Consider the following 27,358-nt stretch of genomic DNA (forward strand, 5'->3'; position numbering starts at 1 on the left):
TCACTCACTCACTCCCCACACCGCCGGTCCCTCACTCACTCCCCACACCGCCGGTCCCTCACTCACTCCCCACACCGCCGGTCCCTCACTCACTCCCCACACCGCCGGTCCCTCACTCACTCCCCACACCGCCGGTCACTCACTCACTCCCCACACCGCCGGTCACTCACTCACTCCCCACACCGCCGGTCCCTCACTCACTCCCCACACCGCCGGTCCCTCACTCACTCCCCACACCGCCGGTCCCTCACTCACTCCCCACACCGCCGGTCCCTCACTCACTCCCCACACCGCCGGTCACTCACTCACTCCCCACACCGCCGGTCACTCACTCACTCCCCACACCGCCGGTCACTCACTCACTCCCCACACCGCCGGTCCCTCACTCACTCCCCACACCGCCGGTCACTCACTCACTCCCCATACCGCCGGTCTCTCAGTCACTCCCCACACCGCCGGTCACTCACTCGCTCCCCACACCGCCGGTCACTCACTCACTCCCCACACCGCCGGTCACTCACTCACTCCCCACACCGCCGGTCCCTCACTCACTCCCCACACCGCCGGTCACTCACTCACTCCCCACACCGCCGGTCACTCACTCACTCCCCACACCGCCGGTCACTCACTCACTCCCCACACCGCCGGTCACTCACTCACTCCCCACACCGCCGGTCCCTCACTCGCTCCCCACACCGCCGGTCCCTCACTCACTCCCCACACCGCCGGTCACTCACTCACTCCCCACACCGCCGGTCTCTCACTCACTCCCCACACCGCCGGTCCCTCACTCACTCCCCACACCGCCGGTCCCTCACTCGCTCCCCACACCGCCGGTCTCTCACTCGCTCCCCACACCGCCGGTCACTCACTCACTCCCCATACCGCCGGTCACTCAGTCACTCCCCACACCGCCGGTCCCTCACTCACTCCCCACACCGCCGGTCCCTCACTCACTCCCCACACCGCCGGTCACTCACTCACTCCCCACACCGCCGGTCACTCACTCACTCCCCACACCGCCGGTCTCTCACTCACTCCCCACACCGCCGGTCCCTCACTCACTCCCCACACCGCCGGTCCCTCACTCACTCCCCACACCGCCGGTCCCTCACTCACTCCCCACACCACCGGTCACTCACTCACTCCCCACACCGCCGGTCACTCACTCACTCCCCACACCGCCGGTCACTCACTCACTCCCCACACCGCCGGTCCCTCACTCACTCCCCACACCGCCGGTCACTCACTCACTCCCCACACCGCCGGTCACTCAGTCACTCCCCACACCGCCGGTCACTCAGTCACTCCCCACACCGCCGGTCACTCACTCACTCCCCACACCGCCGGTCACTCAGTCACTCCCCACACCGCCGGTCACTCACTCACTCCCCACACCGCCGGTCACTCAGTCACTCCCCACACCGCCGGTCACTCACTCGCTCCCCACACCGCCGGTCACTCACTCACTCCCCACACCGCCGGTCCCTCACTCGCTCCCCACACCGCCGGTCACTCACTCACTCCCCACACCGCCGGTCACTCACCATGCTGCCTGGTGACTTGCTGCCCTGTTAAATCCTTTGATCAACGATAAGGCATCCTTTGCAATCCTCTGAGCTTGATACTGCGACAGGGCACAGCACCGTGAGAAACTGGTGCTTTTCCCGGTTCCCTCCAACCGCACTACCACCGACAGCAGTTTCCCCACACGCTGGTTCTACAGGGGATACAAGAAACTCCATCATCAATCCACCTGAGCTCGCACAGGGATCCCGCACTCGCTCACCCGATCCCATGGGGGTCCCGCGTTCGCTCACCTGATCCCACGGGGGTCCCGCGCTCGCTCACCGGATCCCACGGGGGTCCCGCACTCGCTCACCCGATCCCACGGGGATCCTGCGCTCGCTTACCCGATCCCACGGGGGTCCCGCGCTCGCTCACCCGATCCCACGGGGGTCCCGCGCTCGCTCACCCGATCCCACGGGGGTCCCGCGCTCGCTCACCCGATCCCACGGGGGTCCCGCGCTCGCTCACCCGATCCCACGGGGGTCCCGCGCTCGCTCACCCTATCCCACGGGGGTCCCGCGCTCGCTCACCCGATCCCACGGGGGTCCCGCGCTCGCTCACCCGATCCCACGGGGGTCCCGCGCTCGCTCACCCGATCCCACGGGGGTCCCGCGCTCGCTCACCCGATCCCACGGGGGTCCCGCGCTCGCTCACCCGATCCCACGGGGGTCCCGCGCTCGCTCACCCGATCCCACGGGGGTCCCGCGCTCGCTCACCCGATCCCACAGGGGTCCCGCGCTCGCTCACCCGATCCCACCGGGGTCCCGCACTCGCTCACCCGATCCCACGGGGGTCCCGCACTCGCTCACCCGATCCCACGGGGGTCCCGCACTCGCTCACCCGATCCCACGGGGGTCCCGCACTCGCTCACCCGATCCCACCGGGGTCCCGCACTCGCTCACCCGATCCCACGGGGGTCCCGGACTCTCTCACCCGATCGATCCCAAGGGGATCCCATGCTCACTCACCCGATCCCAGGGTGATCCCACACTCACTCGCCCAGTCCCAAGGGGATCCCACACTCTCTCGCCCGGTCCTAAGGGGATCCCACACTCACTCAGCCGATCCCAAACAGTGATTCCACACTTGCTGACCTGATCCTGCAGTGATCTCTCATCTGATGCCACAGTGAACTCACACTCGCTCAAGTGATCCTGCAGTGATCCCACTCTCGCTCACCTGATCCCGTAGTGATCAAATATCGTGATCCCTCGCCCAGGCTCACAATCGATCGCAGTGATCCCACACCTGATCCCGTATATCGATCTCACGCTCAGTCTCCCATTCCCATGCAACGATCCCACACTTGGTCACCCGATCTCTCAGCGATCCCACACAACGATCCCTCACGCAGTCTATTGCTCCCACACCCTGACCCCACACAAGGGCACCCGATCCCACACAGTGATCCCACACCATGAACCCCCTCACCCAGTCTCATAATCCATTGCAGTGATCTCACACTTGGTCACCTGATCCCACACAGTGATCCCACGTGTTCACCCGATCCCACACAGTGATCCCACACTCATTCACCCAATCCCACACTCGCTCAGCCAATCCCGCAAAGTGATCCCACATGCGGTTACGTGGTCCAGTCCAGGGGTGCCACAGTTGGGCACCCGATCCCACACAGTGATGCCGTGTCATGTCTGTCGAGTATTTCCTGTGTGAACTCAAGTGCCATTGTTCATAGCTGAGTCCAGACCTTGAGGGTTAGCAGAGAAGTCAACCACTCTGGATATTAAACACATGCACAGAGATGCAGACACGTGCAGAGGTCAGGCACGTGGACTGGGGACAGAATTTGGGGTCTGCTGTGCTGTGTGTCTTATGTGGGTAGCACTCTCGTCTCTGAGGCAGAGGTTAATGTGCTCAAGCCCCACTCCAGACACATGACAACAAAATGCAGGCTGACACTCAATGTGCAGTACCGAAGGAGCACTACATTGTCGGAGGGACAGGAGTGAGGGAGTGCGGCACTGTCAGAGGGAGAATACTGAGGGAGTGCTGCACTGTCAGAGGGTCAGTACTGAGGGAGTGCGGCACTGTCAGAGGGTCAGTACTGAGGGAGTGCTGCACTGTCAGAGGGAGAATACTGAGGGAGTGCTGCACTGTCAGAGGGTCAGTACTGAGGGAGTGCGGCACTGTCAGAGGGTCAGTACTGAGGGAGTGCTGCACTGTCAGAGGTTCAGTACTGAGGGAGTGCTGCACTGTCAGAGGTTCAGTACTGAGGGAGTGCTGCACTGTCAGAGGGTCAGCAGTGAGGGAGTGCTGCACTGTCAGAGGGTCAGCATTGAGGGAGTGCTGCACTGTCAGAGGGAGAATACTGAGGGAGTGCTGCACTGTCAGAGGGTCAGCATTGAGGGAGTGCTGCACTGTCAGAGGGAGAATACTGAGGGAGTGCTACACTGTCAGAGGGAGAATACTGAGGGAGTGCTACACTGTCAGAGGGAGAATACTGAGGGAGTGCTACACTGTCAGAGGGACAGTACTGAGGGAGTGCTGCACTGTCGGAGGGTCAGTACTGAGGGAGTGCTGCACTGTCAGAGGGTCAGTACTGAGGGAGTGCTGCACTGTCAGAGGGTCAGTACTGAGGGAGTGCTGCACTGTCAGAGGGTCAGTACTGAGGGAGTGCGGCACTGTCAGAGGGTCAGCATTGAGGGAGTGCTGCACTGTCAGAGGGAGAATACTGAGGGAGTGCTGCACTGTCAGAGGGAGAATACTGAGGGAGTGCTGCACTGTCAGAGGGTCAGTACTGAGGGAGTGCTGCACTGTCGGAGGGTCAGTACTGAGGGAGTGCTGCACTGTCAGAGGGTCAGTACTGAGGGAGTGCTGCACTGTCAGAGGGTCAATACTGAGGGAGTGCGGCACTGTCAGAGGGAGAATACTGAGAGAGTGCTGCACTGTCGGAGGGTCAGCATTGAGGGAGTGCTGCACTGTCAGAGGGGCAGTACTGAAGGAGCGCTGCACTGTCAGAGGGAGAATACTGAGGGAGTGCTGCACTGTCAGGGGGAGAATACTGAGGGAGTGCTGCACTGTCAGAGGGTCAGTACTGAGGGAGTGCTGCACTGTCAGAGGGTCAGTACTGAGGGAGTGCTGCACTGTCAGATGGTCAATACTGAGGGAGTGCTGCACTGTCAGAGGGTCAATACCGAGGGAGTGCTGCACTGTCAGAGGGTCAATACCGAGGGAGTGCTGCACTGTCAGAGGGTCAATACCAAGGGAGTGCTGCACTGTCAGAGGGTCAGTACTGAGGGAGGATACTGAGGGAGGATACTGAGGGAGGATACTGAGGGAGGATACTGAGGGAGTGCTGCACTGTCAGAGGGTCAGTACTGAGCAGGTGTGACACTGTCAGAGGGTCAGTACTGAGGGAGGATACTGAGGGAGTGCTGCACTGTTGGAGGTGCAATATTTCGGATGAGATATTAAATTGAGATCCTGCTCTCTCAGGTGGATGTGAAGATTCCACAACCAGTATTTCAAATAAGGGTTGGGAAGGACACAAGTAAATTGTCCGGTGGTCCTGGGCTAATATCTACTCCTCAAGCAACAGCTGGAAACATGTGATCTGGTCTATCCCCAACTCCTGTTTGTGGGATCTTGCTGTGCAGAGGTTGGCTGCCATGTGTTTTATACAAAAGAGGAAGTTCACCTGCTCCCTGTCCTTGTTCAGTCTCTCCTCCAGTTCAGTGGCGAGCTGCAGCAGCCAGTGCTTCACCTGGAGAAGAGAAATCCGAGAGGTGACGGCACAATATCCCACAGCATTCCCCAAACCGGGATACCCTCACCCACTGGGGGAAATATCCCACAGCATTCCCCAAACCCGGATACCCTCACCGACTGGGGGAAATATCCCACAGCATTCCCCAAACCCGGATACCCTCACCGACAGGGGGAAATATCCCACAGCATTCCCCAAACCCGGATACCCTCACCGACTGGGGGAAATATCCCACAGCATTCCCTCACCGACCGGGGGAATATCCCACAGCATTCCCTCACCGACCGGGGGAAATATCCCACAGCATTCCCCAAACCCGGATACCCTCACCGACTGGGGGAAATATCCCACAGCATTCCCCAAACCCGGATACCCTCACCCACTGGGGGAAATATCCCACAGCATTCCCCAAACCTGCATACCCGCACCGACTGGGGGAAATATCCCACAGCATTCCCAAACCCGGATACCCTCACCGACTGGGGGAAATATCCCACAGCATTCCCCAAACCCGGATACCCTCACCGACTGGGGGAAATATCCCACAGCTCTCCCCAAACCCGGATACCCTCACCGACTGGGGGAAATATCCCACAGCATTCCCCAAATCCGGATACCCTCACCGACTGGGGGAAATATCCCACAGCATTCCCCAAACCCGGATACCCTCACCGACTGGGGGAAATATCCCACAGCATTCCCCAAACCCGGATACCCTCACCGACTGGGGGGAGTATCCCACAGCTCTCCCCGTTCCCCAAACCCGGATACCCTCACCGACTGGGGGAAATATCCCACAGCATTCCCTCACCGACTGGGGGGAATATCCCACAGCATTCCCCAAACCCGGATACCCTCACCGACTGGGGGGAGTATCCCACAGCTCTCCCCAAATCGGATACCCTCACCGACTGGGGGAAATATCCCACAGCATTCCCTTACCGACTGGGGGGAATATCCCACAGCATTCCCTCACCGACTGGGGGGAATATCCCACAGCATTCCCTCACCGACTGGGGGGAATATCCCACAGCATTCCCTCACCGACTGGGGGGAATATCCCACAGCATTCCCTCACTGACCGGGGGAATATCCCACAGCATTCCCCAAACCCGGATACCCTCACCGACTGGGGGAAATATCCCACAGCTCTCCCCATTCCCCAAACCCGGATACCCTCACCGACTGGGGGAAATATCCCACAGCTCTCCCCAAACCCGGATACCCTCACCGACTGGGGGAATATCCCACCGCTCTCCACGTTCCCCAAACCCGGATACCCGAACCGACTGGGGGAATATCCCACAGCTCTCCCCGTTCCCCAAACCCGGATACCCTCACCGACTGGGGGAATATCCCACAGCTCTCCCCAAACCCGGATACCCTCACCGACTGGGGGAATATCCCACAGCTCTCCCCGTTCCCCAAACCCGGATACCCTCACCGACTGGCGGAATATCCCACAGCTCTCCCCGTTCCCCAAACCCGGATACCCTCACCGACTGGGGGAAATATCCCACAGCATTCCCCAAACCCGGATACCCTCACCGACTGGGGGAATATCCCACCGCTCTCCCCATTCCCCAAACCCGGATACCCTCACCGACTGGGGGAAATATCCCACAGCTCTCCCCGTTCCCCAAACCCGGATACCCTCACCGACTGGGGGAAATATCCCACAGCTCTCCCCAAACCCGGATACCCTCACCGACTGGGGGAAATATCCCACAGCATTCCCCAAACCCGGATACCCTCACCGACTGGGGGAAATATCCCACAGCTCTCCCCAAACCCGGATACACTCACCGACTGGGGGAAATATCCCACAGCATTCCCCAAACCCGGATGCCCTCACCGACTGGGGAAAATATCCCACACCATTCCCCAAACCCGGATACCCTCACCGACTGGGGGAAATATCCCACAGCATTCCCCAAACCCGGATACCCTCACCGACTGGGGGAAATATCCCACAGCATTCCCCAAACCCGGATACCCTCACCGACTGGGGGAAATATCCCACAGCATTCCCCAAACCCGGATACCCTCACCGACTGGGGGAAATATCCCACAGCATTCCCCAAACCCGGATACCCTCACCGACTGGGGGAAATATCCCACAGCATTCCCCAAACCCGGATACCCTCACCGACTGGGGGAAATATCCCACAGCATTCCCCAAACCCGGATACCCTCACCGACTGGGGGAAATATCCCACAGCATTCCCCAAACCCGGATACCCTCACCCACTGGGGGAAATATCCCACAGCATTCCCCAAACCCGGATACCCTCACCCACTGGGGGAAATATCCCACAGCATTCCCCAAACCCGGATACCCTCACCCACTGGGGGAAATATCCCACAGAATTCCCCAAACCCGGATACCCTCACCCACTGGGGGAAATATCCCACAGCATTCCCCAAACCCGGATACCCTCACCGACTGGGGGAAATATTACACAGCATTCCCCAAACCCGGATACCCTCACCGACTGGGGGAAATATCCCACAGCTCTCCCCAAACCCGGATACCCTCACCCACTGGGGGAAATATCCCACAGCTCTCCCCAAACCCGGATACCCTCACCCACTGGGGGAAATATCCCACAGCATTCCCCAAACCCGGATACCCTCACCGACTGGGGGAAATATCCCACAGCATTCCCCAAACCCGGATACCCTCACCGACTGGGGGAAATATCCCACAGCATTCCCCAAACCCGGATACCCTCACCGACTGGGGGAAATATCCCACAGCATTCCCCAAACCCGGATACCCTCACCGACTGGGGGAAATATCCCACAGCATTCCCCAAACCCGGATACCCTCACCGACTGGGGGAAATATCCCACAGCATTCCCCAAACCCGGATACCCTCACCCACTGGGGGAAATATCCCACAGCTCTCCCCAAACCCGGATACCCTCACCCACTGGGGGAAATATCCCACAGCATTCCCCAAACCCGGATACCCTCACCGACTGGGGGAAATATCCCACAGCTCCCCCCAAACCCGGATACCCTCACCGACTGGGGGAAATATCCCACAGCATTCCCCAAACCCGGATACCCTCACCCACTGGGGGAAATATCCCACAGCATTCCCCAAACCCGGATACCCTCACCGACTGGGGGAAATATCCCACAGCATTCCCCAAACCCGGATACCCTCACCGACTGGGGGAAATATCCCACAGCTCTCCCCAAACCCGGATACCCTCACCGACTGGGGGAAATATCCCACAGCTCTCCCCAAACCCGGATACCCTCACCCACTGGGGGAAATATCCCACAGCATTCCCCAAACCCGGATACCCTCACCGACTGGGGGAAATATCCCACAGCATTCCCCAAACCCGGATACCCTCACCCACTGGGGGAAATATCCCACAGCATTCCCCAAACCCGGATACCCTCACCCACTGGGGGAAATATCCCACAGCATTCCCCAAACCCGGATACCCTCACCGACTGGGGGAAATATCCCACAGCATTCCCCAAACCCGGATACCCTCACCGACTGGGGGAAATATCCCACAGCTCTCCCCAAACCCGGATACCCTCACCCACTGGGGGAAATATCCCACAGCTCTCCCCAAACCCGGATACCCTCACCCACTGGGGGAAATATCCCACAGCATTCCCCAAACCCGGATACCCTCACCGACTGGGGGAGATATCCCACAGCTCTCCCCAAACCCGGATACCCTCACCCACTGGGGGAAATATCCCACAGCTCCCCCCAAACCCGGATACCCTCACCCACTGGGGGAAATATCCCACAGCTCCCCCCAAACCCGGATACCCTCACCCACTGGGGGAAATATCCCACAGCATTCCCCAAACCCGGATACCCTCACCGACTGGGGGAAATATCCCACAGCATTCCCCAAACCCGGATACCCTCACCGACTGGGGGAAATATCCCACAGCATTCCCCAAACCCGGATACCCTCACCGACTGGGGGAAATATCCCACAGCTCTCCCCAAACCCGGATACCCTCACCGACTGGGGGAAATATCCCACAGCATTCCCCAAACCCGGATACCCTCACCGACTGGGGGAAATATCCACAGCATTCCCCAAACCCGGATACCCTCAACCCACTGGGGGAAATATCCCACAGCATTCCCCAAACCCGGATACCCTCACCCACTGGGGGAAATATCCCACAGCATTCCCCAAACCCGGATACCCTCACCGACTGGGGGAAATATCCCACAGCATTCCCCAAACCCGGATACCCTCACCGACTGGGGGAAATATCCCACAGCTCTCCCCAAACCCGGATACCCTCACCCACTGGGGGAAATATCCCACAGCTCTCCCCAAACCCGGATACCCTCACCCACTGGGGGAAATATCCCACAGCATTCCCCAAACCCGGATACCCTCACCGACTGGGGGAAATATCCCACAGCATTCCCCAAACCCGGATACCCTCACCCACTGGGGGAAATATCCCACAGCATTCCCCAAACCCGGATACCCTCACCGACTGGGGGAAATATCCCACAGCATTCCCCAAACCCGGATACCCTCACCCACTGGGGGAAATATCCCACAGCATTCCCCAAACCCGGATACCCTCACCCACTGGGGGAAATATCCCACAGCATTCCCCAAACCCGGATACCCTCACCGACTGGGGGAAATATCCCACAGCATTCCCCAAACCCGGATACCCTCACCGACTGGGGGAAATATCCCACAGCTCTCCCCAAACCCGGATACCCTCACCGACTGGGGGAAATATCCCACAGCTCTCCCCAAACCCGGATACCCTCACCCACTGGGGGAAATATCCCACAGCATTCCCCAAACCCGGATACCCTCACCGACTGGGGGAAATATCCCACAGCATTCCCCAAACCCGGATACCCTCACCCACTGGGGAAATATCCCACAGCATTCCCCAAACCCGGATACCCTCACCCACTGGGGGAAATATCCCACAGCATTCCCCAAACCCGGATACCCTCACCGACTGGGGGAAATATCCCACAGCATTCCCCAAACCCGGATACCCTCACCGACTGGGGGAAATATCCCACAGCTCTCCCCAAACCCGGATACCCTCACCCACTGGGGGAAATATCCCACAGCTCTCCCCAAACCCGGATACCCTCACCCACTGGGGGAAATATCCCACAGCATTCCCCAAACCCGGATACCCTCACCGACTGGGGGAGATATCCCACAGCTCTCCCCAAACCCGGATACCCTCACCCACTGGGGGAAATATCCCACAGCTCCCCCCAAACCCGGATACCCTCACCCACTGGGGGAAATATCCCACAGCTCCCCCCAAACCCGGATACCCTCACCCACTGGGGGAAATATCCCACAGCATTCCCCAAACCCGGATACCCTCACCGACTGGGGGAAATATCCCACAGCATTCCCCAAACCCGGATACCCTCACCGACTGGGGGAAATATCCCACAGCATTCCCCAAACCCGGATACCCTCACCGACTGGGGGAAATATCCCACAGCTCTCCCCAAACCCGGATACCCTCACCGACTGGGGGAAATATCCCACAGCATTCCCCAAACCCGGATACCCTCACCGACTGGGGGAAATATCCCACAGCATTCCCCAAACCCGGATACCCTCACCCACTGGGGGAAATATCCCACAGCTCTCCCCAAACCCGGATACCCTCACCGACTGGGGGAAATATCCCACAGCATTCCCCAAACCCGGATACCCTCACCGACTGGGGGAAATATCCCACAGCATTCCCCAAACCCGGATACCCTCACCGACTGGGGGAAATATCCCACAGCATTCCCCAAACCCGGATACCCTCACCCACTGGGGGAAATATCCCACAGCATTCCCCAAACCCGGATACCCTCACCGACTGGGGGAAATATCCCACAGCATTCCCCAAACCCGGATACCCTCACCCACTGGGGGAAATATCCCACAGCATTCCCCAAACCCGGATACCCTCACCCACTGGGGGAAATATCCCACAGCATTCCCCAAACCCGGATACCCTCACCGACTGGGGGAAATATCCCACAGCATTCCCCAAACCCGGATACCCTCACCGACTGGGGGAAATATCCCACAGCTCTCCCCAAACCCGGATACCCTCACCCACTGGGGGAAATATCCCACAGCTCTCCCCAAACCCGGATACCCTCACCCACTGGGGGAAATATCCCACAGCATTCCCCAAACCCGGATACCCTCACCGACTGGGGGAAATATCCCACAGCATTCCCCAAACCCGGATACCCTCACCGACTGGGGGAAATATCCCACAGCATTCCCCAAACCCGGATACCCTCACCGACTGGGGGAAATATCCCACAGCATTCCCCAAACCCGGATACCCTCACCCACTGGGGGAAATATCCCACAGCATTCCCTAAACCCGGATACCCTCACCGACTGGGGGAAATATCCCACAGCATTCCCCAAACCCGGATACCCTCACCGACTGGGGGAAATATCCCACAGCATTCCCCAAACCCGGATACCCTCACCGACTGGGGGAAATATCCCACAGCATTCCCCAAACCCGGATACCCTCACCCACTGGGGGAAATATCCCACAGCTCTCCCCAAACCCGGATACCCTCACCCACTGGGGGAAATATCCCACAGCATTCCCCAAACCCGGATACCCTCACCGACTGGGGGAAATATCCCACAGCATTCCCCAAACCCGGATACCCTCACCCACTGGGGGAAATATCCCACAGCTCTCCCCAAACCCGGATACCCTCACCCACTGGGGGAAATATCCCACAGCATTCCCCAAACCCGGATACCCTCACCCACTGGGGGAAATATCCCACAGCATTCCCCAAACCCGGATACCCTCACCGACTGGGGGAAATATCCCACAGCTCCCCCCGTTCCCCAAACACTCAGACCTGTGAACAATTACACACGCGCTCAAACACATGCCCCTCCCCGCCCTAACCCGCCCAATGCCTGCGCTCCCCTCTGGGGAAGAGAATTCCTCTGACTAATGCCCTGTGGAGAGGCAAAATTCCTCCTTATCTCCATCTTAAATGGGTGGTTCCCTTATTCTCAAACTGTTCCCCCAGTTCAGGATTTCCTCCCCCCTCACCGCCCCTTTCTAGCCTGGGCGTCTGACTCTCATACCTGCTCACAACTGTTCAGGGCCTCAGTACCGAGAAAGTTCTTGCTGGAGCCAATGGACTTGGGGAGCTGCCGAGCTCTGACAGGTTCAAACTCCACCCCACGGCACAGCTCAAACAGCCAACTCCTGAAATACACACAACCAGGGTCTCAAACACAGGTTAGGGACACAGGCCGGGGGTCGGGGAGGCCGGGGAGAGGGGGGTCAGGGAGGGGGTCGGGAAGGGGGTCGGGGAGTGGGTCCGGGAGGGGGAGGGGGTCAGGGAGGCCGGGGAGATGGGGCCGGGGAGAGGGGGTCGGGGAGAGGGGGTCGGGGAGTGGGTGGGGGAGGGGGTTGTGGAGGGGGGTCAGGGAGGGGGGTCAGGGAGGCCGGGGGGAGGGGGTTGGGAGGGGGGGTCGGGAGGGGGTCGGGGAGGGGGAGGGGGTCGGGGAGGGGGAGGGGGTCGGGGAGGGGGAGGGGGTCGGGGAGGGGGTCGGGAGGGGGAGGGGGTCGGGAGGGGGAGGGGGAGGGGGTCGGGGACGGGGAGCGGGTCGGGAGGGGGAGGGGGTCGGGAGGGGGAGGGGGTCGGGAGGGGGAGGGGGTCGGGAGGGGGAGGGGGTCGGGAGGGGGAGGGGGTTCGGGGAGGGGGTCGGGGAGGGGTGTCGGGGAGGGGTGTCGGGGAGGGGTGTCGGGAGGGGGAGGGGGTCGGGAGTGGGGTCAGGAGGGGGAGGGGGTCGGGGAGGGGGAGGGGGTCGGGAGGGGGAGGGGGTCGGGAGGGGGAGGGGGTCGGGAGGGGGAGGGGGTCGGGAGGGGGAGGGGGTCAGGAGGGGGAGGGGGTCGGTAGTGGGGTCGGGAGGGAGAGGTGGTCGGGGAGGGGGAGGGGGTCGGGAGGGGGAGGGGGGTTGGGGAGGGGGAGGGGGTCAGGAGGGGGAGGGGGTCGGTAGTGGGGTCGGGAGGGAGAGGTGGTCGGGGAGGGGGAGGGGGTCGGGAGGGGGAGGGGGGTTGGGGAGGGGTGCCAGGAAGGGGGAGGGGGTCGGGAGTGGGGTCAGGAGGGGGAGGGGGTCGGGGAGGGGGAGGGGGTCGGGAGGGGGAGGGGGGTTGGGGAGGGGTGTCGGGAAGGGGGAGGGGTTCGGGAGTGGGGTCAGGAGGGGGAGGGGGTCGGGGAGGGGGAGGGGGAGGGGGTCGGGAGGGGGAGGGGGTCAGGAGGGGGAGGGGGTCAGGAGGGGGAGGGGGTCGGTAGTGGGGTCGGGAGGGAGAGGTGGTCGGGGAGGGGGAGGGGGTCGGGAGGGGGAGGGGGTCGGGAGGGGGAGGGGTGTCGGGGAGGGGGGTCGGGGAGGGGGTCGGGGAGGGGGAGGGGGGTCGGGGAGGGGGAGGGGGTCGGGGAGGGATTCGGGGAGGGGGTCGGGGAGGGGGTCGGGGAGGGGGTCGGGGAGGGGGAGGGGAGGGGGTCGGGGAGGGGGAGGGGAGGGGGTCGGGGAGGGGGTCGGGGCGGGCGGTCGGGGAGGGCGGTCGGGGAGGGGGTCGGGGAGGGGGTCGGGGAGGGGGTCGGGGAGGGGGAGGGGAGGGGGAGGGGAGGGGGTCGGGGAGGGGGTCGGGGAGGGGGTCGGGGAGGGGGTCGGGGAGGGGGTCGGGGAGGGGGAGGGGAGGGGGTCGGGGAGGGGGAGGGGAGGGGGTCGGGGAGGGGGTCGGGGAGGGGGTCGGGGAGGGGGTCGGGGAGGGGGTCGGGGAGGGGGTCGGGGAGGGGGTCGGGGAGGGGGTCGGGGAGGGGGTCGGGGAGGGGGTCGGGGAGGGGGTCGGGGAGGGGGTCGGGGAGGGGGAGGGGGAGGGGAGGGATTCGGGGAGGGGGAGGGGAGGGGGTCGGGGAGGCCTTGGGGAGGGGGGTCGGGGAGGGGGTCGGGGAGGGGGTCGGGGAGGGGGAGGGGGAGGGGAGGGATTCGGGGAGGGGTAGGGGGTCGGGGAGGGGGAAGGGGGTCGGGGAGGGGGGTCGGGGAGGGGGTCGGGGAGGGGGTCGGGGAGGGGGTCGGGGAGGGGGTCGGGGAGGGGGAGGGGGAGGGGAGGGGGTCGGGGAGGGGGAGGGGAGGGGGTCGGGGAGGCCTTGGGGAGGGGGGTCGGGGAGGGGGTCAGGGTTCCATTTTTGGGGGGCGGGGTGGGGGAGGGGGAACAGTTGTCCATGGGTGGGGTGAGGGGGTCAGGGCTCCAGTGGGGGGAGGGGGGTGAGGGGATCAGGGCTCCGGTGGGGGGAGGGGGGGTGAGGGGGTCAGGGCTCCAGAGGGGGGAGGTGGGTGAGGGGGTCAGGGCTCCAGAGGGGGGAGGTGGGTGAGGGGGTCAGGGATGCGTTTTCCTTACCCGGTTCTCTCTCCGAACTCGGTCTGGAGCTGACGCTCTGGGAACTCTCGGAGTTGCCCCATGTACTTGATGTTGAGTTGCTGAGTGACAGATTCTCCCAGTTTCCCACCCAGATTGCGGCTGGAGCAACAAGAGAGGGAGAGGTCAGCAGGCGCAAGGTCCACTTGGCAGAATAGCTTTCAGGAGAGGAAGGCTTGGCATGCCAGGCTAGTGAAGCCAGGGGTCTGGGGACTCCACATCCTACCCTAAACCCCCCCCTCTCCGAGACTCAGGTCCATGAGATGAGGCAGTGATGCTCAATGGGAAGTTCAGCCACAGGGGCATCACACATCAGAGACACAATCTCGTTCTGGGCATTGTCCTGACTATAACTCACCAAAAACAAATTGTCTGTACCCTCGCCAGCCAGCAGCCCGGGAGGGAGTGGGGTGATAACTGGTACCTGAACCAATCCCCTCCCTCTCTCCGGTGCCTCTGCTCCCTGTGCAGTGTCACCCAGCTCGGGAGCACGGAGCTGGACTTGAGGAGGACTGAGTCTGCAGAGCTCAGCTGCCCATTCTCATGTCTAACATCCCCTGCCCCCCACACCATCCCCTCCCAGATCAGAGCCGTGGCACAGGCGGGCGGTGGGCATACATTTTACCGATGGGCAGCGTGTCGAAGAGTCGTGCCACAGAGCACATCGGCAGCAGCGTCTGACGGTTCGGCTTGTTCAACCCACAGCTCAGCTTCGCCAAGACCTACACACAGAAAGCAGAGAGTTAGAGAGCTGGTAACACTCAGACAAAACCAGAAACCAAGTTTCACAGATACCTGGGAGTGAGTTACAGACTGGAATCTAATCGAGGGGTTCGGGGTGGTTTATATATAGAATAACAGATACCCGGGAGTGAGTTACAGACTGGAAACTAATCGAGGGGTTCGGGGGGGTTTATATATAGAATAACAGATACCCGGGAGTGAGTTTCAGGCTGGAATCTAATCGAGGGGTTCAGGGTGGTTTATATATAGAATAACAGATACCCGGGAGTGAGTTACAGGCTGGAATCTAATCGAGGGGTTCAGAGGGTTTATATATAGAATAACAGATACCCGGGAGTGAGTTACAGACTGGAATCTAATCGAGGGGTTCGGGGTGGTTTATATATAGAATAACAGATACCCGGGAGTGAGTTACAGACTGGAATCTAATCGAGGGGTTCGGGGTGGTTTATATATAGAATAACAGATACCCGGGAGTGAGATACAGACTGGAATCTAATCGAGGGGTTCGGGGGGTTTATATATAGAATAACAGATACCCGGGAGTGAGTTACAGACTGGAATCTAATCGAGGGGTTCGGTGGGGTTTATATATAGAATAACAGATACCCGGGAGTGAGTTACAGACTGGAATCTAATCGAGGGGTTCGGGGTGGTTTATATTTAGAATAACAGATACCCGGGAGTGAGTTACAGACTGGAATCTAATCGAGGGGTTCGGGGTGGTTTATATTTAGAATAACAGATACCCGGGAGTGAGTTACAGGCTGGAATCTAATCGAGGGGTTCAGGGAGGTTTATATATAGAATAACAGATACCCGGGAGTGAGTTACAGACTGGAATCTAATCGTGGGGGTTTAGCCGGTCTAATCAGGGGTGGGCGGGTTCATCCTGGTGTCATTGGGGTTTACCTTGTTGTGTGATATACCAGCTGAACATCTGTATCCAGTCTCTGCCTCCACAGCTGCTCGCATCTCCTCCACTATCAGTGCTCCAGCTGTGAGCTGGAGATCAGGACTGTCCTGATCACAGTGACTGGGAAGGGAATCGAGCCATGCCTCAATCCCAGCTCTCCGCTGCTCTTCTGTAAGGACAGACATGGCCAGTTAACACTGAGTGGGTTTAGTGGGAATGGCTCACTTTGTGTTCCCCTAGGTACAAACCTCTCTGAGTGGCAGGGTCTCCGGATGGCTGAACGTGGTCGTGCCGGGGAAAACCTTCCACAAAGGTGGTTTTCAGGAGGCTGTGATCAACCCGCTGCCCTTCCATCTCCCTCACACGTTGCCGGGCCACAGCTGTCAGGTCCACGTAGGCCTCGTCGATGCTTGCACGTTCTATCACTGCAAACCGAGACATCACTGCAATCACCTGGACACTGGCCTCTCGGTACCTGCCCGTGGTGTGCACCCAGGGGACGGGGGAGGAATGCAGAATGGGAATAGGCTGTCAGTCAAAAATCAGCAACAACCTGCATTTATATAGCACCCTTCATGTAGTAAAACATCTCCAGGTGCCTCACAGGAGCAATTATCAAATAAAAGGACACTCCGCTACATCAGGAGATATTAGGGAAGATGGCTAAAAGCTTGGTGGAAGAGGTAGGTTTTAAAGAGCAGGGTGATGTGGAGGGGTTTAGGGAGGGAATTCAAGAGCAAAGGGCCCAGGGAACAGAAGGCAGAGTCACCAATGGAGGAGAGATTAAAACCAGGAATCCAAGGCGTGCAGATCTCTTAGAGCAGATGGAGGGGCGCCCAGAGGGGGAGGGGCGCCCAGAGGGGGAGGGGCGCCCAGAGGGGGAGGGGCGCCCAGAGGGGGAGGGGCACGGCCATGAAGGGACTTGGAAACAACGTTGTAAAATGGAGGCATTGCTGGACCAGGAGCTGGTGCATGAGAGCAAGCAGGAGGATGGTTGGGGAGCACAAGAAACAGGAGGAGTGGACCATTCAGCCCATCCAGCCTGCTCCACCATTTAATACCATCATGGCTGATCCTGGCTTCAACTCCATTTTCCTGCCCACTCCCTTTATTCCCTGAGACCAAAAATCTGTCTACCCCAGCCTTAAATATATTCAATAATGGAGCATCCACAACTCTCTGGGGTAGAGAATTCCAAAGATTCACAATCCTTTGAGTGAAGTAATTTCTCCTCATCTCAGTCCTAAATGATCGGCCCCTCATCCTGAGACTGCGCCCCCGTGTTTTAGATTCCCCGACCAGCAGAGACAATCTCTCAGTGTCCACCCTGTCAAACCCCTTCAGAATCTCGTAGGATTCAATGAGATCGACTCTCATTCCTCTAAACTCCAGAGAATACAAGCCCAATTCACTCAGCCTCCCATCATAGGACATCCCCCTCATCCCAGGGACCAATCTAGTGAACCCTCACTGTACCACCTCCAATGTAAGTATATCCTCCCTTAAATGTAGAGACCAAAACTGCACACAGTACTCCAGATGTGGTCTCACCAAAGCCCTGCACAACTGGAGCAAGATTTCTTTATTCTTGTACTCCAATCCCCTTGCAATAAAGGCCAACACACCATTTGCCTTCCTAATTGCTTGTTACACCTGCCTGCTAACTCTCTGCGGTCCTTGTACAAGCACACCCAAGTCTCTTTGAACATCAACACTTACAAGTTTCGCACCTTTTAAAAAGGAACCTGCTTTTCTGTTACTTGTGACCAATAACTTCACACTTCCCTCCATTACACTCCATCTGAAACCTTGTTACCCACTCACTTACCCTGTCTATATCTCTTTGCAGCCTCTCTGTGTCCTCCCCACAGCTTACCTTCCCACCTAGCTTGGTATCACCAGCAAACGTAGATACATTACTCTCTGTCTCTTCACCTAAGTCATTAATATAGATTGTAAATAGCTGGGGCCCCAGCACTGATCCTTGTGACACTCCACGACTCACTGCCTGACAGCTTGAAAGAGCCCTGTTTATGCCCACTCTCTGCTTTCTATCCATTAACTAACCCTCCACCCACATTAAAATATTACCCCCAGCTGCATGACCCACTTATCTTGCCTTTTAACCTTTTGTGTGGCACCTAAGTACACTACATCTACTGGTTCCCCTTTATCTACCCTACCAGTTACATCCTCAAAAAAACTCTAATAAATTTGTCAAACAGGACTTCCCCTTAGTAAAACTATTTTGACTTGTTCTAATCATACTCTGCTTTCCTAGGTGCATTGAGACTTGCTTAATTACAGGTTCCAACATTTTGCCAAATGGTAGGCTAACTGGCCTTTAGTTCAGTGTGTTCTCTCTCCCTTCTTTCTTGAAAAGTGGTATAAATATTTGCCAACTTCCAATTTAATGGGACCACTCTGAATCTAAGGAACTTTGGAAAATCATAGCTAGCACATCCACTATTGCTGCAGCTATCTCCTTTAGAGCCCTCGGGTGTAGGCCATCAGGTCCTGGGGATTAGTCATGACGAAATCCACAGTTGGCGAGCTGTTATCTGGGCTCACTGTGATTTCAAAGCCTTTTTGAGGCAGACCCTAACTGAGAAACAAACTAAAAGCTTCAGTTTCTGGGGAAGGTGGGGTGTAAGCCTGCAGCCCTGACTGCAACATCAGGCTTCTGGGAAGTCAGGCCTATGATCTTAGGTTGCTAGGGAAGTGAAAGCTAATTGGGAAAAGCTCCAGTCTGTCAGACACGGGATTTCAGCAGGAGGTCAGGGCAGTGTGGCCACACCGAGGGGCTGTGCAGCTGAGGTGACCAACTCAAGACTGGCTTTGGCACTGGCGATAGGGAAATGAAGTTTTTACCAGATCTGGCCACACCATGTGTCGGGGTGCAGTTGAGTGGACAGATGAAGGTGACTCCAGGGAATCTATACCATCTGGACTTCCTGAAACATGAAGATTTTTTCTCCTTTTTTCAGTTAGGGCTGTATCAAACTATAGGCTTTGAAACCAAAGTTAGTGCGGACTCGCAAACTCCAGATTTCATCACAGGCAACAGAGTTTTTTAAAAATTCTTTCATGGGACTAGACCAGCATTTATTGCCCATCCCTAGTTGCCCTTGAGAAGGTGGTGGTGAGCTGCCTTCTTGAACCGCTGCAGTCCATGTGGTGTAGGTACACCCACAGTGCTGTTAGGGATGGAGTTCCAGGATTTTGACCCAGCGACAGTGAAGGAACAGTGATATATTTCCAAGTCAGGATGGTGAGTGACTTGGAGGTGAACCTTCAGGTGGTGGTGTTCCCATCTATCTGCTGCCCTTGTCCTTCTAGATGGTAGCGGTCATGGTTTTGGAAGATGCTGTCTAAGGAGCCTTGGTGAATTCCTGCAGTGCATCTTGTAGATGGTACACACACTGCTGCTACTGTGCGTCGGTGGTGGAGGGGGTGAATGTTTGCGGATGTGGTGCCAAGCAAGCGGCTGCTTTGTCCTGGACGGTGTCAAGCGTCTCGAGTGTTGCAGGAGCTACACACATTCGGGCAAGTGCAGAGTATTTTATCACACTCCCGACTTGTGCCGTGTAGATGGTGGACAGGCTTTGGGGAGTCGGGAGGTGAGTTACTCCCGACCAGAATTCCCAGCCTCTCAGTTTTGAATAACCTCAAGTTTAGAGAGGGTAGAATGTGGGAGATCAGCCAGGAGTGCATTGGAATAGTCAGGTCTAGTGATAACAAAGGCAGTGGGGTGGGGAGGAGGGGTGCAGAGAGGGTTAGGGGAGGGGAGGGGATGGACATTACAGAACAGGACCTACTTGCTGAGGTCAGCCTTGCCATGAGCCTCTGGGATACGTGCTAGCAGAAGGTCGGGACATTTCTTCTTTGCTTCAACACCTCTCATTCCCCTGGTCACCCCATACGCTCGAGCTTCATAGCTGACAGCAATGATACTGCAAAGGTTATGGAGAAACAAAGGCATTAACAGAGGAACAAGGAACCAAAACACTATCCACTCACAAAAGCGTCAGGAAGGATGTGAAGGCATTAGGGTGTGTGGAAAAGGTTCATGAGAATGGGTCCAGGGATGAGGGACTTCAGTTACGTGGACAGATCGGAGAAGTTGGGGCTGTTCTCCTTGGAGGAGGGAAGGTTGTGAGAAGATTTGATAGAGGTATTCAAAATCATGAGGTCTGGACAGAGTCGATAGGGAGAAACTGTTGCCATTGGGGGAAGGATCGAGAACTAGAGGGCACTGATTTAAGGTAATTGGCAAAAGAAGCAATGGAGACATGAGGAGAAACGTTTCACACAGCGAGTGGTTAGGATCTGGAATGCACTGTCTGAGAGTGTGGTGGAGACAGGGTCAATCGAGTGGTTAGGATCTGGAATGCACTGTCTGAGAGTGTGGTGGAGACAGGGTCAATCGAGTGGTCAGGATCTGGAATGCACTGTCTGAGAGTGTGGGGGAGACAGGGTCAATCAAGTGGTTAGGATCTGGAATGTACTGTCTGAGAGTGTGGTGGAGACAGGGTCAATCGAGTGGTCAGGATCAGGAATGCACTGTCTGAGAGTGTGGTGGAGACAGGGTCAATCGAGTGGTCAGGATCTGGAATGCACTGTCTGAGAGTGTGGGGGAGACAGGGTCAATCGAGTGATTAGGATCTGGAATGCACTGTCTGAGAGTGTGGTGGAGACAGGGTCAATCGAGTGGTTAGGATCTGGAATGCACTATCTGACAGTGTGGTGGAGATAGGGTCAATCGAGTGGTTAGGATCTGGAATGCACTGTCTGAGAGTGTGGTGGACACAGGGTCAATCGAGTGGTTAGGATCTGGAATGCACTGTCTGAGAGTGTGGTGGAGACGGGGTCAATCGAGTGGTTAGGATCTGGAATGCACTGTCTGAGAGTGTGGTGGAGACAGGGTCAATCGAGTGGTTAGGGTCTGGAATGCATTGTCTGAGAGTGTGGCGGAGACAGGGTCAATCGAGTGGTTAGGATCTGGAATGCACTGTCTGAGAGTGTGGGGGAGACAGGGTCAATCGAGTGGTTAGGATCTGGAATGCACTGTCTGAGAGTGTGGTGCAGACAGGGTCAATCGAGTGGTGAGGATCTGGAATGCACTGTCTGAGAGTGTGGTGTAGACAGGGTCAATCGAGTGGTTAGGATCTGGATTGCACTGTCTGAGAGTGTGGTGGAGACAGGGTCAATCGAGTGGTTAGGGTCTGGATTGCACTGTCTGAGAGTGTGGTGGAGACAGGGTCAATCGAGTGGTTAGGGTCTGGATTGCACTGTCTGAGAGTGTGGTGGAGACAGGGTCAATCGAGTGGTTAGGATCTGGAATGCACTGTCTGAGAGTGTGGTGGAGACAGGGTCAATCGAGTGGTTAGGATCTGGAATGCACTGTCTGAGAGTGTGGTGGAGACAGGGTCAATCGAGTGGTTAGGGTCTGGAATGTACTGTGTGAGAGTTTGGTGGAGACAGGGTCAATCGAGTGGTTAGGATCTGGAATGCACTGTCTGAGAGCGTGGTGGAGAAAGGGTCAATCGAGTGGTTAGGATCTGGAATGCACTGTCTGAGAGTGTGGTGGAGACACGGTGAATCGAGTGGTTAGGATCTGGAATGCACTGTCTGAGAGTGTGGTGGAGACAGGGTCAATCGAGTGGTTAGGGTCTGGATTGCACTGTCTGAGAGTGTGGGGGAGACAAGGTCAATCGAGTGGTTAGGATCTGGAATGTACTGTCAGGGAGTGTGGGGGAGACAGGGTCAATCGAGTGGGAGGATCTGGAATGCACTGTCTGAGAGTGTGGTGGAGACAGGGTCAATCGAGTGGTTAGGATCTGGATTGCACTGTCTGAGAGTGTGGTGGAGACAGGGTCAATCGAGTGGTTAGGGTCTGGAATGCATTGTCTGAGAGTGTGGCGGAGACAGGGTCAATCGAGTGGTTAGGATCTGGAATGCTCTGTCTGAGAGTGTGGTGGAGACAGGGTCAATCGAGTGGTTAGGATCTGGAATGCACTGTCTGAGAGTGTGGGGGAGACAGGGTCAATCGAGTGGTTAGGATCTGGAATGCACTGTCTGAGAGTGTGGGGGAGACAGGGTCAATCGAGTGGGTAGGATCTGGAATGCACTGTCTGAGAGTGTGGTGGAGACAGGGTCAATCGAGTGGTTAGGATCTGGAATGCACTGTCTGAGAGTGTGGTGGAGACAGGGTCAATCGAGTGGTTAGGATCTGGAATGCACTGTCTGAGAGTGTGGTGGAGACAGGGTCAATCGAGTGGGGGGATCTGGAATACACTGTCTGAGAGTGAGGTGGAGACAGGGTCAATCGAGTGGTTAGGATCTAGAATGCACTGTCTGAGAGTGTGGTGGAGACAGGGTCAATCGAGTGGTTAGAATCTGGAATGCACTGTCTGAGAGTGTGGTGGAGACAGGGTCAATCGAGTGGTTAGGATCTGGAATGAACTGTCTGAGAGTGTGGTGGAGACAGGGTCAATCGAGTGGTTAGGATCTGGAATGCACTGTCTGAGAGTGTGGTGGAGACACGGTGAATCGAGTGGTTAGGATCTGGAATGCACTGTCTGAGAGTGTGGTGGAGACAGGGTCAATCGAGTGGTTAGGGTCTGGATTGCACTGTCTGAGAGTGTGGGGGAGACAAGGTCAATCGAGTGGTTAGGATCTGGAATGTACTGTCAGGGAGTGTGGGGGAGACAGGGTCAATCGAGTGGGAGGATCTGGAATGCACTGTCTGAGAGTGTGGTGGAGACAGGGTCAATCGAGTGGTTAGGATCTGGAATGCACTGTCTGAGAGTGTGGTGGAGACAGGGTCAATCGAATGGTTAGGATCTGGAATGCACTGTCTGAGAGTGTGGTGGAGACAGGGTCAATCGAGTGGTTAGGATCTGGATTGCACTGTCTGAGAGTGTGGTGGAGACAGGGTCAATCGAGTGGTTAGGGTCTGGAATGCATTGTCTGAGAGTGTGGCGGAGACAGGGTCAATCGAGTGGTTAGGGTCTGGAATGCACTGTCTGAGATTGTGGGGGAGACAGGGTCAATCGAGTGGTTAGGATCTGGAATGCACTGTCTGAGAGTGTGGGGGAGACAGGGTCAATCGAGTGGGTAGGATCTGGAATGCACTGTCTGAGAGTGTGGTGGAGACAGGGTCAATCGAGTGGTTAGGATCTGGAATGCACTGTCTGAGAGTGTGGTGGAGACAGGGTCAATCGAGTGGTTAGGATCTGGAATGCACTGTCTGAGAGTGTGGTGGAGACAGGGTCAATCGAGTGGGGGGATCTGGAATACACTGTCTGAGAGTGTGGTGGAGACAGGGTCAATCGAGTGGTTAGGATCTGGAATACACTGTCTGAGAGTGTGGTGGAGACAGGGTCAATCGAGTGGTTAGGATCTGGAATGCACTGTCTGAGAGTGTGGTGGAGACAGGGTCAATCGAGTGGTTAGGATCTGGAATACACTGTCTGAGAGTGTGGTGGAGACAGGGTCAATCGAGTGGGAGGATCTGGAATACACTGTCTGAGAGTGAGGTGGAGACAGGGTCAATCGAGTGGTTAGGATCTAGAATGCACTGTCTGAGAGTGTGGTGGAGACAGGGTCAATCGAGTGGTTAGGGTCTGGATTGCACTGTCTGAGAGTGTGGTGGAGACAGGGTCAATCGAGTGGGAGGATCTGGAATACACTGTCTGAGAGTGTGGTGGAGACAGGGTCAATCGAGTGGTTAGAATCTGGAATGCACTGTCTGAGAGTGTGGTGGAGACAGGGTCAATCGAGTGGTTAGGATCTGGAATGCACTGTCTGAGAGTGTGGTGGAGACAGGGTCAATCGAGTGGTTAGGGTCTGGACTGCATTGTCTGAGAGTGTGGCGGAGACAGGGTCAATCGAGTGGTTAGGATCTGGACTGCATTGTCTGAGAGTGTGGCGGAGACAGGGTCAATCGAGTGGTTAGGATCTGGAATGCACTGTCTGAGAGTGTGGGGGAGACAGGGTCAATCGAGTGGTTAGGATCTGGAATGCACTGTCTGAGAGTGTGGTGGAGACAGGGTCAATCGAGTGGTTAGGATCTGGAATGCACTGTCTGAGAGTGTGGTGGAGACAGGGTCAATCGAGTGGTTAGGATCTGGAATGCACTGTGTGAGAGTGTGGTGGAGACAGGGTCAATCGAGTGGTTAGGATCTGGAATGCACTGTCTGAGAGTGTGGTGGAGACAGGGTCAATCGAGTGGTTAGGATCTGGAATGCACTGTCTGAGAGTGTGGTGGAGACAGGGTCAATCGAGTGGTTAGGATCTGGAATGCACTGTGTGAGAGTGTGGTGGAGACAGGGTCAATCGAGTGGTTAGGATCTGGAATGCACTGACTGAGAGTGTGGTGGAGACAGGGTGGTTAGGATCGAGTGTTTAGGATCTGGAATGCACTGTCTGAGAGTGTGGTGGAGACAGGGTCAATCGAGTGGTTAGGATCTGGAATGCACTGTCTGAGAGTGTGGTGGAGACAGGGTCAATCGAGTGGTTAGGATCTGGAATGCACTGTCTGAGAGTGTGGTGGTTAGGATCTGGAATGCACTGTCTGAGAGTGTGGTGGAGACAGGGTCAATCGAGTGGTTAGGATCTGTAATGCACTGTCTGAGAGTGTGGTGGAGACAGGGTCAATCGAGTGGTTAGGATCTGGAATGCACTGTCTGAGAGTGTGGTGGAGACAGGGTCAATCGAGTGGTTAGGATCTGGAATGCACTGACTGAGAGTGTGGTGGAGACAGGGTGGTTAGGATCGAGTGTTTAGGATCTGGAATGCACTGTCTGAGAGTGTGGTGGAGACAGGGTCAATCGAGTGGTTAGGATCTGGAATGCACTGTCTGAGAGTGTGGTGGAGACAGGGTCAATCGAGTGGTTAGGATCTGGAATGCTCTGTCTGAGAGGGTGGTGGAGACAGGGTCAATCGAGTGGTTAGAATCTGGAATGCACCGACTGAGAGTGTGGTGGAGACAGGGTCAATCGAGTGGTTAGGATCTGGAATGCACTGTCTGAGAGTGTGGTGGAGACAGGGTCAATCGAGTGGTTAGGGTCTGGACTGCATTGTCTGAGAGTGTGGCGGAGACAGGGTCAATCGAGTGGTTAGGATCTGGAATGCACTGCCTGAGAGTGTGGTGGAGACAGGGTCAATCGAGTGGTTAGGATCTGGAATGCACTGTCTGAGAGTGTGGTGGAGACAGGGTGGTTAGGATCGAGTGGTTAGGGTCTGGAATGCACTGTCTGAGAGTGTGGTGGAGGAAGGGTCGATTTAGGCTCTCAAGACAGAATTGCATTGTTACGTGAAAAGTAAAAATTTACAGGGCTGCAGGGGAGTGGCACTTGGTGAATTACTCCTCCAGAGGGAGAAGCACAGAGACGATGGGCTGAATGATCTCCTTCGGTGATGTAACAATTCAATGATTCTATGAACATTCTACGTGCATGACCTTTAAGAAGGACAGGAAGTTAGGAAAAGGTGGAGGGGTAGCTCTGTTAATTAATGTATTCGCACATTAGAGAGGGATGACCTAAGTTCAGGAAACCAGGATGTAGAAGCGGTTTGGGTTGAGATGAGGACTGATAAAGGCAAGGAGTCTCTTGTGGGAGTGGTGTACAGGCCCAGTAACAGTAACCACACAGCAGAACAGAGTATTAAAGAAGAGATAATGGGAGCTTGTCAGAAAGGTATAGCAATAATCATGGGGGATTTTAATCTACATATAGAGTAGAAAATCAGATGGGCAAAGGTAGCGTAGATGAGGAGTTCATAGAATGTTTTTGGGATAGTTTCTTTGAACAGCACATTCTGGAGCCAGCACTAGGATAAAGGCCAAATACTGCGGATGCTGGAAAAACTCAGCAGGTCCGACAGCATCTGTGGAGAGAAAGACAGGGTTAACGTTTCGAGTCCGTATGACTCTTCTTCAGAATCTTCTTCCAGCATTTTTTGTTAAGGATATACTAGGCTTGGTATTGAGCAATGAGGTAGCAATAATTAATGACCTCATGGTGAAGACAGCCCTAGGTAGCAGCGATCATATTATAGAAACTAGGAGCAGGAGTAGGCCATTCGGCCCTTCGAGCCTGCTCCACCATTCATTATGATCATGGCTGATCATCCAACTCAATAGCCTGCTCCCGCTTTCTTCCCATATCCTTTGATCACTTTCACCCCAAGAGCTATATCTAACTCCTTCTTGAAAACATACAATGTTTTGGTCTCAACTACTTTCTGTGGTAGCGAATTCCACAGGCTCACCACTCTCTGGGTGAAGAAATTTCTCCTCATCTCAGTCCTAAATGGCCTACCCCGTATCCTCAGACTGTGACCCCCTGGTTCTGGACTCCCCCACCATCGGGAACATCCTTCCTGCATCTACCCTGTCTAGTCCTGTTAGAATTTTATAGGTTTCTATGAGATCCCCCCTCATTCTTCTAAACTCCAGTGAATATAATCCTAATCGACTCAATCTCTCCTCATATGTCAAGGAGGCAGTACTCCAGATGTGGTCTCACCAGTGCCCTGTACAGCTGAAGCATAATCTCCCTACCTTTGTATTCAATTCCCCTCACATTAAATGATAACATTCCATTAGCTTTCCAAATTACCTGCTGGACCTGCAAACTAACCTTTTGTGATTCATGCACTCGGACACCCAGATCCCTCTGAATCTCAGAGCTCTACAATCTCTCACCATTTAGATAATTAGCTTCTTTTTTATTCTTCCTGCCAAAATGAACAATTTCACATTTTCCCACATTATACTCCATTTGCCAGGTCTTTGCCCACTCACTTAACCTATCGATGTCACTTTGTAGCCTCCTTATGTCCTCTTCACAATTTACTTTCCATAAGACCATAAGACATAAGAGCAGAAATTAGGCCATTCGGCCCATCGAGTCTG

The 27,358-nt window shown here is 56.5% G+C and overlaps 1 protein-coding gene across 1 annotated transcript in view; it reads right to left on the bottom strand.

The window, feature by feature from the left end:
• Nucleotides 1-27,358, bottom strand: part of polh (polymerase (DNA directed), eta) — a 37,585-nt gene that overhangs the window by 7,262 nt on the left and 2,965 nt on the right. The window contains exons 2-9 of the mRNA XM_078535260.1: nucleotides 20,253-20,387; nucleotides 16,683-16,909; nucleotides 16,431-16,603; nucleotides 15,393-15,496; nucleotides 14,757-14,876; nucleotides 12,434-12,557; nucleotides 5,228-5,293; nucleotides 1,548-1,720 (exon numbers count right to left, since the gene is read on the bottom strand). Of these exons, the coding sequence (XP_078391386.1) occupies nucleotides 1,548-1,720; nucleotides 5,228-5,293; nucleotides 12,434-12,557; nucleotides 14,757-14,876; nucleotides 15,393-15,496; nucleotides 16,431-16,603; nucleotides 16,683-16,909; nucleotides 20,253-20,387 (1,122 nt within the window). The remainder of the gene's footprint in view (nucleotides 1-1,547; nucleotides 1,721-5,227; nucleotides 5,294-12,433; nucleotides 12,558-14,756; nucleotides 14,877-15,392; nucleotides 15,497-16,430; nucleotides 16,604-16,682; nucleotides 16,910-20,252; nucleotides 20,388-27,358) is intronic.

This window comes from Cetorhinus maximus, unplaced genomic scaffold (genome assembly GCF_964194155.1).
Source record: "Cetorhinus maximus unplaced genomic scaffold, sCetMax3.hap1.1 HAP1_SCAFFOLD_361, whole genome shotgun sequence".
Lineage (NCBI taxonomy): Eukaryota > Metazoa > Chordata > Chondrichthyes > Lamniformes > Cetorhinidae > Cetorhinus > Cetorhinus maximus.